This window comes from Musa acuminata, chromosome BXJ1-6, assembly GCF_036884655.1.
Source record: "Musa acuminata AAA Group cultivar baxijiao chromosome BXJ1-6, Cavendish_Baxijiao_AAA, whole genome shotgun sequence".
In the NCBI taxonomy this organism is placed as follows: Eukaryota; Viridiplantae; Streptophyta; class Magnoliopsida; order Zingiberales; family Musaceae; genus Musa; species Musa acuminata.
This window is the reverse complement of record NC_088332.1, coordinates 5,916,839-5,929,033: the sequence shown is the minus strand read 5'-3', so window position 1 is coordinate 5,929,033 and position 12,195 is coordinate 5,916,839. Positions and strand designations below refer to the sequence as shown.

The window sequence follows — 12,195 nt, the reverse complement described above, 5'->3', positions numbered from 1 at the left end:
AGTCACTATGTTTTATCCATTGGTTACTTTAAAATTTAGCATTGGTTAATTTATCGATCGCAGAACAGAAATTTCCCGAAACAAAATGATTCGAGACCTATAGTATCATCCGACCAAAACCGAAAGCAAGAGCATCCTTGTTCCTCTTTCGATAGATCTTGGACGGATGTCGCTTAAGAAAGATGGGGGTTAGAGACAAGGAAAGGAGATGAGATAGTACCGATTTGCCTCGCCCGAAAAGTCTGGAGAGCTTGTCGAGCAAAGATTTCCGCCGCCCTGGAAGAGTGGGAGAAGAGAGAAGGGGGTTAACACGGACAGGAGCGCCGCAGCCCGATCCGACGTGGAGGTGTGGAAATGGAAGCGGCGATGTAAATACACTGCTCCGTCGCCCCGACACGGCGTTACACGCTTCCGTCTCCTCCTTTGCGGAGCACCAGCCGTGGCGGTTCCGTGATGCGTTTATAACCGTCCATCAGGTTGATCGAGCTGCATTTTCTCTTGGATGCTCTATCTCGGGTCGAATCCGTATCAGATCCACTTAGGAGATCCAAAACTAAGATCCATATCCAATATTTTCGGATCGGATTCGTGTTTGTTATCGGATTTTCTATATATTTTCGGGTGCTAACGTAGGATGAAAGCACTGGGGAGATGGCGGCCGCGATAGGTGGTGGAGTTATCCAAATGCTCGTCTCTCGACACCCTCCGTGGCGGATTCCCTCTCGACCATCTGCTCTCCCATTCGAGGTGGAAGAAGCTGTAGCAGAAGAGGTAGAAGGAGCACTTCGTCCTCTTAAATCCCTTCGTCGAAACGCGCTTCTGCTGCTCGCCCTCCCCGCTCTCGTCCCCGCACCTTCTGCGGCCGCCGCCCTATCCATTGGCATTCGTGCGCATCTCTTTCCTCCTCCCTTGGCACAAGCCCCGGGTTAGATGTTCCTAATTCGAGCTTCCATTGTTTCATCTTTTGTGTACAATCCGAAGCTGGGCCAAAGGAGTGGCTAAAAGAACAGAAGAAGAAGTCCGCAAAGTTCGTTCTTGCTCCAATCGAAGCCTCGCGGAACACCCTCCGCTCCGCCTTCGACCTGCTGAATGGTTTATTCTTTTCTATCAAGTTTGATCTTTTCTAGTCTGTTTGTGATGTTTGATTGTTGATGGCAGCACCGGATTCGCAATCGACAGCGGTGAATTCTGAGGAGATGAGGCGGCTGCTGAACTTGGCCTCGAGGGATTGCGTGCCACTGCAAAGGAGCTCGCTTGTGCAACTTCAGTCTCAAACAGGCGTGGAGGTTTGCGTAACTGTTGCTTTCTTCCTTTTTTATTTGGAAAGTTGTTGTAAAAGAAAAAAAAAGTCATGATTTTGAAATCTTAAAGATGCCTAAACTCATTCATTTATGAGTAAATGAAACAGTGAATTAATTAGACATTTTTTCCATGCAGGTTTGCACTTTCCGGTTGATTGTAAAGAATGCTGCCTCTTTGCTTGATAAGAACAATCCGGTCAAGTTGGAGGCAGAAGTTGCTCTTGATGATCTAATAAGGTATCTACTTTTGGTGGTTAGAATGGTGGTTCAGTAATTGTATCTTGCATTTACAGTCAAGCTGTTTTACATCTAAAAGGATCAAACAGTCAAGCTGTTTTACATCTAGAAGGATCAAGGATCTTGACCTTGTGCTGGATTTAAATGCATTGGGTAAGAAGTTGTGTCACTTAGCTACTGAGTTTGTGTGGTCTGTAGTGAAGGCCAGAATACTAGAAAAGCAAAAGATATGATATTGTTACCAACAAGCTTTGTACCACATTTGCTGTTGAATTATTGTGATTCCCATCAGTTATTTACTTTCATAACTATAATATAAAGAGTCTGTCTCACAGAGGAATATTTTGTAGGTCATTTGGTCCCTTAAACTTATTTTCCTGTAGAAGTTTCCGCATTATATTCTGGTCAACATGCTTTTTACTTGATTTTCTGTTCAAGTTGTGTTAAAATTGATGCTCACTTGTGCCAACTCTAAACTCATTGCAAATTTTCTGAGCTATTATTATGATATAAGATCATACAAACGTCAAACTGTTGCAATTTGTTTACATATATGTTATGTCTTTTGTTTTAAGTGGTTACTATTGGCTCAAATATAAGAAATTTTGATCATGTCCAAATCAACCTTTTTGCGTATGGAATTAGGATAGCTCTTTCCTCCTCAACATTCTCATTATGCATTATTAGTAGTCGTCTAATGTTTCAGCAAACGCCCTTGCTTGAAATTGATGCAACTATCTGTTTTGCTTCATCATAACTCCGACTGGAGTGCAGTGCTTTCTAGTTTTGACAAGTTTATGTAACCATATTATACTAAGCAGAATTACATTTTCATGATGATGAAATATCATTATCAATGCAGATCATTTTCCTTGCTTGGTGATGTTATCATTGATGGCAACTTTCAGGTCGAAGCAGATAGGTATGTTATCTTCGTCGAGGCTTATGAAAAAGAGAGCATTGAGACACAAAATTTTTCTTTTTATGGAATTGACTATTGATTTTTTGTCTCATGCTACTGATTTTCTTCTTGAATGAAGGATTTTAAATTATGTTGCTAGTGTGTGTCTTGCTGCTGGCATAGCTGACTGAATATTTAGGAAGATTTAATCTGTATTGTCTATGTCAAGCTGATATGATATGCAAGTGTTTTGGTTTTTCCTGACTTTTACTTTTGTTTCTCATCTGTATCATACTACTAGTTTCTTCTTACATTGGACATGAAAATTGATAATTGACTTGTGGTTTGTTGCTTGCTTGGCTGACTAAATAAGTTCGGAAGAACTAATTTGTATTGATCTTTCCTGTGTGTTGCAGAGAAAAGGTGAAAGATGGGCTGGCCAAAACAATTTCCTCACTCGATAAATTTGAGCAGGGCATAAAGGAATGCTTAGGTGTTTGATCATTGCATCATCAAGGAGAATCTTTGATGATTTGAGTGCTATCTCATTCTTCAAAATAACTTGGACAAACGTCACGGTGGTCGCTGCAGCGAAACAATTGTTCCAGCAACTCCAACTCTGAATTCTCCACTGCACAAGTCCAAAGTACTCTACTCATTTTCTTGTTTATTTTCTTTTGATTTGATAATCGTTTTGGTTCCGTGGTACAATATACATATATGTATTGTACATTTTGTTTAATAATTTTGTTTATCCTTTTTGTGATGAATGAATGAATATTTATGACTTATGTGATATTCCTTGCAAAAAGTAGTATCAAGAAGATCGACTTAGCATTTGTAGCTCAAAGTAACCATTTAAATTATTTGGCTTTGTACATTGCATCTTCAGAATTATAAGATGATATTGCTTCTGTTTATGTTGAAGTGCCTTTCCTAGCAAGTAGTTTGCATGATTGCCCTAATATTTCTAAGTTTCTATAGCGACATGTCTTGGTAATGATCCATCCACTTAGCTGACATAACAGGTGAAGTTTCACTTATCAAATTGAAATAAGTTCCAAGAAGGGCAATTCTCCAGACTCCATTTTAGAGAATTAAATTTTAGAGAATTAAATTCCATCATATGAGTAATTTAACTGGTCAAAGAATGATAAGGAATGCATTTATTCAAATCGAGGTTTATCGTCTTGATCCCTGACCTAACAGATATGTAACGAAGATCATCAACTATGAATCAACATGACTTGATTCTATCCTGAAGGTGCAAAGTCATCCAAACGACTCTTGCAGCGATCGAGCGAGGGGGTTGCTATTGGGGACGTGTTAGCCGAGGTGGACTTTAGGTATCCGAGATGGCTTGGAGGTTAGGCCGAGGTAGGTTCTAATCTCCTCGCGGATCTTTGGGGCATGTCGAGGCGTGCTTTGACTTTGTCGAGGACCCTATACAAGAGGTTAATGTTGGGAGGATTTGTCAACCCGATCTCTCCAATCTTGGATGATAAAGTTACTATCCGTGGAGTAATGAAAGTAGGGGGGTTCAGAGTATAGGGGGATCCATTTTTATACTTGTGGAGCTACCGGGAGTGGATTACAACCGGTAAGGATTGCTTGTCTATCCTACGATGTGGTTGGGCAGGCGATTGAGCTGTACACTTTCTACGATGCGAGTCAGCCTCTTCGGGCTCTTGTAGCGCGGCATCGATCGGTGCAGTCCTATGCGGCATGGAATTGACGAAGTACAACCAAGAGATCGTCGCCTGCTGTCTCGATCCTTTTCTGCATCAAAATAGAGTGGAGCTCTCTTCCACACTTACTCCATGGTGGCTGCTAGCTGACAACCTATGGCTGGTGCTGGAATATTTGCTATCGAGAGAGAAGAATAAAATCTATTCTGGAGGGTTTAGATTGTGTCGTTTATTCCTAAATCTCTGGAGGTCAAATGCCTACGCTGAAATCGAATGATAAATTCAATCCCAAGAAGGATAAATTTCATGATAGTTGATGGTGGGTCGAATATTTTTGAAGTACTCGAGGGTGGTTGACATCATATGGTAAAACACTTGAGGAAGAAGAAATGAGATCTATCATGATTGCTACACCTTTTATGTATAGAAGACATCATTTGGTATAAATGAATGTGTGTTTTTTTGGAAATCACCCATATAAGCTCGATATAAATGCTTCTGTTCCACGCTTTCCATCTCATCCTTTCTTCCACCAAACACCAAAAACAATACTCTTATCAGAAAACTAATAAGAAAAACGAGGACGACCTCTCACCAGCTTCGGTCCCATGTCCACCCACCAATGTAGCAGGCAAAATCTCTCCTTTTCCCTCGAGAAGACGCGCGCTCCCCTTCTACCATCACCGTAACACCGACACGAGCATCTGCCTCTTGCTTACCGCAGTTGCAATAAAAATCTCTTATTTTGTCAGGAAAACAGTTCTTCCTTCTGGTCGCAGAAGACCCAGACGTTTCTGCTCTCTCTTTCCCCCTCCGGGCACTGAAAAGACACTCACCAGCTATTGGTTGGTAGTTGTGCCGTCAATCCGCCAGTTTTCTCTTTTATTTCTGTTCGATGGGTTTCTTTGCTCAGATCTTTGGGCTTCGGAGCTCGATGTTATAACTAATTGGTGGCTGTCGGAGGTCAATGGCGAGCGCTCGATTGGGGCGGAGCATAAAGCGAGCACCTTTGGGCTTCGGCACTAAGGTGTCGCTGGTGTTCTTCTTGGGTCTGGCTTTTGTTGTCACCTGGTGGACCTTCTCCTCCCCTTCCGCCTCGGCTGTCTCCTCCCAAAGGAGCAGCTTTGACGACATCGAAGCACTACCGGCCACTCCGGCGCCGAGGAAAGGGAAGGAGCAGAGCAGGAAGAAGGCCCATCAGAAGAAGCCTCCCGATTCGCTGCCCAAAAATGAAAACTCGAGGAGAACTGCAGTTGGATCTAAAAACGATAAAAAGGAGAAGGAGAAGAAGAAGGGAGGAGGAGGAGAGATCGAGCAGGTGGCGGCGGCGAAGAACGAGACGAGCAAGCCAGAAGGGCAGCAAGACGAGGAGGAGAGCGAGGAGAAGGTTGATGTGGAGGGCTTGGAGGAGGTCACCGATAGCGAGAATGCAACCGACGAAGACATGGAAGAGGGTGTTGATGCGAATGCCGTAGACGATGCCGGTGAAGATAATTTGAAGAATAGGAGCAAGAAGAAGAAAAAGTTGGGACCTTTGTTTGATCCAAAGGCGCGATATACCTGGAAGCTTTGCAGTGGAAAGACCGGGCATAACTACATTCCCTGTGTGGATATGGAAGGCGGCCACCGACACCATGAGAGGAGTTGCCCTCGGACTCCAATTACGTGTTTGGTGTCTCTTCCTAAAGATTATAAACCTCCGGAGGCATGGCCCGAGAGGGAGTCAAAGGTGAGCGCTTCTTGTTCCTTATTATCTGATTTGTTCCGGCAAAATTTGATGTAAGTTGTTGCTGTAGATATGGTTCAAAAATTTGGCTCACCCAAAACTATCAGAAGCCATCAAAACTCACAGTTGGTTGAATCTCTCTGGCGACTATCTTTTCATTCCTTCGGAGGAATCTGAGTTCAAAGGAGGTGCTCAACACTATGTCAGTTCAATTGAAGAGGTAACTGAACTCAACTTTTGCCTTCTTGTATGTCATAGTGAATGCGCTATCATCCAAATCACATTATCAACTCCACAATGCTAATAGTTTTTTGCCATTGTGGTTTGTAAAAATTTCATTCTTGTATATGCATAAAAGGATATTGGAATTAGCTTTGGAACAAAACCTATAATTTAGAGTAGTAAATGAATGTTCAAATCTAAATAGGAGATTCTATAATATTTTTTGCTTTATTTTATTTTGTTGTTTGAGTGTTGAAGGAATCAGCATGGTGGATTCCTAAATGTATGACACTGGACGAAAATTGTAGCTTGAGTGATTCATTCAGAGCCTAGATATTCTTATAACCTCTGCCTGTGGTTCATCACTTATATATGAATTGAAGTTTAGATCCTGTCTTCCTCTCCCATATTCTTATTTTAGGGTAGTTCCATTGGTTTGTCTCATTTCGATTTTGCTAATTCTGTCACTGAAGGATATAATATTTGCATTCCTTTTCATGTATTTTGCAGCATGAATCTTGCTTGTCTTGGTTCACACGTTACGGGATTAACCACCTATTATCTCTAAAAGACAAACTTTTCATGTTTAATACAATATGTTTCTTTCCTTATTTTAGATGGTTCCGGACATTGAATGGGGTAAGAACATTCGTGTAGTACTGGACATTGGGTGTACAGGTGCTGGTTTTGGAGCTGTTCTTCTGAAGAAGGACGTGGCGACATTATCGCTGGGTCTAATGAGTGATCAAACAGATATGGCCCAACTTGCCCTGGAACGGGGTATCCCTGCAGTGGTAGGGAATTTGAGATCAAGAAGGCTTCCTTTTCCAAGTAGTGTTTTTGATGTTATCCACTGTGGTGAATGTGGCATACCATGGCATTCTAATGGTTTGTATACATAGTGTATGCATTTCTAAAATCAGCAAAATTTGTCACTTTCGTTGGGCATGCATTCAAACATTACTTGTGTGTCCTGTAGGCGGTAGGCTTCTTCTTGAGATAAACAGAGTTCTACGCCCTGGAGGATACTTCATCACGTCAACCAAACATGGAGATATTGATGCTGAAGAAGGTGCCATATATTGATCAATCTATTCCTTCCTAAAATCTTCATATTCCCTGAGAATAATAATGGAAATAGAAGGGTCAGACTTTTGTGTTGCCAGAGTAAATTTCTTATCAACACGAGGACCACAACATACGTTTTTGTCTTCTCTGAAAACAACTCCATGATTAAATCTCTTTGAGGGCTAGTGCAGTATACACCACTATACAATATTCAAATTTCTATCAGGTGTATGATCTAGTTTGGTATTTTCATGGTGAAATGTGATGAGCAGACATTGGCTAATTCATCTTAAGGAAACAATATTACCCTTGTTAGGTTCCATTGATCCTAAATAGTAAAATCTGAAATTTAAATTGTCACCTAGTTTTATGATCAATCATTAATGAAATTAAGATTCATTTAGTTATAAACTGAGTATCTTTTTTCAATTGAGAATGATAATTTGCACTTGCAACTGCAAGAGATTGGCATGATAGTCTGCTCTTGATCTCAATCAAACATAGAGAAAATAGAAGTTCTTGGTGTTTGGAAATATGAGAGTGATTAGTTATATGGCTAAAAGATTTAGGGTTAGATATATGTCAGTTGGCCCATTCCCAACAAAGTAGTATTGAAACCCAGGGGTTAATTTGGCCTGGATTTTGTGAATGAGACTTCCATGGATTTGTCGGTTTAAATTTGGTTGAGTCAAGGTATGTGATTGGTTTTGTGTGCAATGTTACCATCACAAGATGGCTTGTGTCCCAAGTGGTTACTCCAAGCCAGTAAGCTGGTGTCTGATTCTCTATAACATGGACTCATTTGAGTCACTTGATGTGGAAACTATTTGACTTCCAAGGCTGTGTGATTGATTTGATAGCATCCTGTGCATGGCTTAATGGGGATCTGCATAGCTTACTCATGAATTAATGTTTGGACTGACATGAGTGATTAGTTGATGTAGAACAAAGTAGAGGGAAGACAGAAGTCGAGAGAAAGCAAGAGAGCAAGATAGCAAGAGAAGAGTGTAAGAGACTAGGAGAGAGAAGATGCAAGCATTTTTTTTAATTCAAATTGAAATGTTTGATACATTGAAAAGCTCCACTATTTGTAGGGGTTTAAGAGCCTTGGTACAATAAATGAAGGCAATGATTCTCAAGAGTAATCTCTTAGAGAATTACTATGACTTCTAGGATAACTAAATAGTAAATGAGTGCATGTAATAGAAAATGAGTCCTTATAAAAACCAAGAGACTTTTCAATTCTTAACACAACTCTTATAAATTCTAGGCCAATTAATTGATGATTTTTTTTTTGTTGATTTCTTTGTCTAGAATAATTTTTTCTAAAATCCTTTGTAAAACTAAATGGTTCTCCATCATTAGTTCAATGTGGTTAAGAATTAAATTTGAGCTATCTTTCTTGGTCTCTTGCTTGTTTTCTTGAGCTTTTAAGTTCTATGGACATCCATCATATTGGTACTCCAATGGTTTGTTGCTGCCTTGTATGGAAATTTCTCCCTATCACCGAGATGTTTATTTAAATAAAAACATCTCTATGGCCTTATGCCAGTCTATTTTCTTGTGTGCTGATTTTATCGTTGCTTGTGTATCATCTGCTAGTGGAGGTTCATTTTGTTATTCTTAAATTGAGCAAACTCTGGAATTGTTTTTTAATAGCGAATAACCAGGTTGTCTCTTAAGTATCTATTATTTGAATATGCTTTAACTGACTGATGGTATAAGCAAGTAAAGCAACTATCTTTGATATCTCTGTTGATGTTATCTTTCAAGACTGATTTTTAAACTACTATGTTTGGCTTTAACATCGTGCTGTGTGTATTTTTGTTTTTTTTTTTTCCATTCAGGCATGACAGCATTGTTGTCATCAGTCTGTTGGAATATTCTAGCACACAAAGCTGATGAAGTCAGTGAAACAAATATCAGAATATATCAGAGGCCAACATCAAATGATGTATATGAGATAAGAGCAACAAAAGAACCTCCTTTCTGCAGGGAAAATGAAAACCAAGATGCTGCTTGGTAAGCTTGGAATCATTTTCTTCTATCATAAATTTTCTTATTACTACTTTTCTGAAAATTTGTAGATTTGAATTTCAAGTTTCTTGGAATGCACCTTTATTATCATTCCACCTACAGGTACACTCCTGTAAAAGCATGTCTTCACAAAGTTGCAGCAGCTATCGAACAACGTGGAACTGACTGGCCTGAGGAATGGCCTAAGAGACTTGAAACTTTTCCAGAATGGTTAGCTGATTCAGAGGATAAGTTGACTAAAGATCATGAGCACTGGAAAGCTATAATTGACAAATCTTATCTTGCTGGGCTGGGAATTGATTGGTCAAATATTCGGAATGTAATGGACATGAAAGCAATATACGGAGGGTATGTAAGACTTTCTCAAACTAAAAACTTTCTTGGTGCTCTGATTTGTTTCTTTCATTATTTCCATGTCATAAAAATTCAGTTCAGTCAGTGTGGATTTCATGAAGTTTGACCACTTGCATTTAGTTCTTGATGCTCCATTAAGATAAGGCAATACAACATATGGACATGCAGATTTGCTGCTGCTCTAGCATCTCAGAAGGTCTGGGTGATGAATGTAGTTCTTGTTCATGCTCCAAATACTCTCCCCATCATTTTCGAGCGTGGGCTTCTTGGTATCTATCATGATTGGTGTGAACCATTTAGCACGTATCCAAGATCCTATGATCTTTTGCATGCCGATCATCTATTCTCACGTCTAAAGAACAGGTAAAAATTTTCAGTAGCTGGGCAATATGTGCTTTCTTTCTTGATGTGAATTCTTACAACTTATCTGCCTGTAAAATCTCTACTTGCTGTCCAAAATCAGTAGTATGTGATGTCAAGCATAACGTAGCTATTAAGATTCAAGGTAATATTTTTTGTCATGTTGGCCAGATCTGAAATGTTTCTTCTAAAGTTAAAGCTCAATTCAGTTGATTCCAAGTATATCCGGAATGCAATTTGAAAGTTTATATAGCAATTTTGCTTTGATGCAGGTGTAAGCAGCCTATTGTTATCGTGGTTGAGATGGACCGGATACTAAGGCCAGGTGGTTGGGTCATCATCCGTGATAAGTTGGAGATATTGAACCCTCTAGAGACGATTTTGAGATCACTACACTGGGATATCAGAATGACATATGGCAAAGACAAGGAAGGTCTGCTATGTGCACAGAAAACAACATGGAGACCATAAGATGATATCCTTTACCTTGTGATTCTCAAGTCAAAGATACTCTATTTTGGAGGACACAAGCCTTCTGTTTCCAGATGTTTATTCATTGTCTTTACATGAGGTACAAGTACAACCTTGGTCCTTCATTGTCGATCACAGAACATTTTGGTGCCTATGATAGGCTTATTTTTATTCTTTGGAATGCATAATATCTATTATAGTTTTTTCTTCTGATCATTCTATTTGGACTGAAATTAAAATTTTCTCAAGCAAGATTTTCTTTCATTGTTTGCATCATCTGAAGTACAATCAGGTTCCAGAGGAGTCCCTTTAAATCTAACTTTCCTTTGTTAGTTCTTTTATGCTTGTGGTGTGTGAATTTGATTTGAACCTTAGACAAATCTTCCTTTGGAAAGGTTCCAATCTTACTAGCCTGTATAATTTCAGTTGTTATTTTAAATCTAGTTCATGCGATGGTGTCGGAGCTTATGTCGTAGGAGATGAAATGTGTCTACGATACATTCTTGTGCTTGTAACAGCTGTTTTGATGTATCTGCCACATCTTATTTTGAGAGGAAAAAAAAGTGTTAGCTAGCTTAGGTGAGTTCCAGAGGAGAAAAAGAAAAAAAGAAATGAAATAGGCAGCTTCGTACTGTTTGCGGCCTTTTCTGAAATAGAACTATGGTGGTCTTACTCTGCAGAAAGCAACACTCTTTAACATGGCGATGTGGAGAAACATTTTTCCATGATGAATTGGATGTCTTAGTTCAAGATGGAGAATGTTTGATACGGTACAATCTATATCTATCTATCTATCTATCAAGTATATGTGGTGATAATTTTCATTATTATGAATTGGATGTATTGATTCAAGTTGGAAACATTTGATGTGGTAAGACCTCACACTGTGCTTTGTAATTTCTGACAATTTGAAGAAAATTAGTGTTTCCATCTGCATTCTGCAGTATCAAATGTTGTTTCTTGGATTTGTTTATGCAGTCTGTAGAAGTTCAGAAAATTTTTCTCAAGAAGATGACATCCATCATCTTGAACTTATGATTTGCTCATCTGGTCAGATTAAACTTTTGCATGTTTTGCCCTCCAAAGAGGAATTCTTCAATAATAGCAGGTAAAAAGAGTAGTTTTTGGATCAATTAGCAGCAGTTCAAAATATGTTCAAGCATCTACTTGGATCAATGAGCAGGCCAAAGCAATCTGATTGCTCCAAATCTGAAAACTTGGTTGTCAATGCCTATTGCCAGAAGCTGTGTTAGAAATGATCAGCAATCTAACTGCATATAAACTCCAAACTTTTCAGTGTCTAATAGTGTTGAAAGCTCCACTGCCTTGTGACCTGTTTCTGGTTTGCACATATGATTCCCCATATGGAACTGCATGTGAGTTGTGACAACCACCACCTTCTTTTGACCTTCATCACTTTTGAGTGAGGTTTAAGCCTCCAACTATGTGCCTGAGTTCTTTATGCTAGTCATTTGGGTCAGACGTTTACATTAATATGCTTGAAATATATTAAATGTTTTCTTCATGTTCCAAGCTTTGACTGAGACTGAAGCAGAAAACATAATGGCAGATGACCCAGAAAAGAGTGGTGTTGATCAAACTTCCCTTTTGAGCCAGATGAGATGGCTTGTTTTGACTGTTTCAGTAGAAATTAATCTCACTATGGGTTCGATCTGATGAACTAAGGAGGCCAGTTTGATAGTGATGTTGACCAATCATGTGACCATCTACTTCGGCAACAAATACAGGCGACGAACTCATGATCTCGATGTCCATTAGCACACAAAGAAGAAGCTTTGATCCAAACTAAATAACTGGAACTCCAACATG

General features: G+C 39.5%; 2 protein-coding genes across 3 annotated transcripts; both read left to right on the top strand.

The window, feature by feature from the left end:
• The first annotated feature begins 649 nt into the window (after positions 1-649).
• Positions 650-3,235, top strand: LOC103987051 (uncharacterized). The gene is made up of 6 exons (XM_009405237.3): positions 650-886; positions 982-1,092; positions 1,159-1,286; positions 1,438-1,538; positions 2,401-2,460; positions 2,856-3,235. Exons 1-6 carry the CDS (start codon positions 652-654, stop codon positions 2,938-2,940), a joined length of 720 nt encoding a protein of 239 aa, XP_009403512.2. The 5' UTR covers positions 650-651; the 3' UTR covers positions 2,941-3,235.
• A 1,445-nt stretch (positions 3,236-4,680) lies between these two features.
• Positions 4,681-11,338, top strand: LOC103987050 (probable methyltransferase PMT28). 2 transcript variants are annotated; one of them, XR_671851.3, is made up of 9 exons: positions 4,681-5,856; positions 5,924-6,073; positions 6,693-6,963; positions 7,055-7,147; positions 8,991-9,165; positions 9,283-9,528; positions 9,703-9,897; positions 10,167-10,465; positions 11,046-11,338. XR_671851.3 is itself a non-coding variant. In XM_009405236.3 (8 exons), the coding sequence occupies exons 1-8, from the start codon at positions 5,095-5,097 to the stop codon at positions 10,363-10,365; spliced, it is 2,091 nt and encodes a 696-aa protein (XP_009403511.2). In that variant the 5' UTR covers positions 4,681-5,094; the 3' UTR covers positions 10,366-10,581. The 2 variants fall into 2 exon arrangements, 1 of the variants encoding a protein (XP_009403511.2); XM_009405236.3 differs by lacking the exon at positions 11,046-11,338 and having other exon boundaries at positions 10,167-10,581.
• The last annotated feature ends 857 nt before the right edge of the window (positions 11,339-12,195 follow it).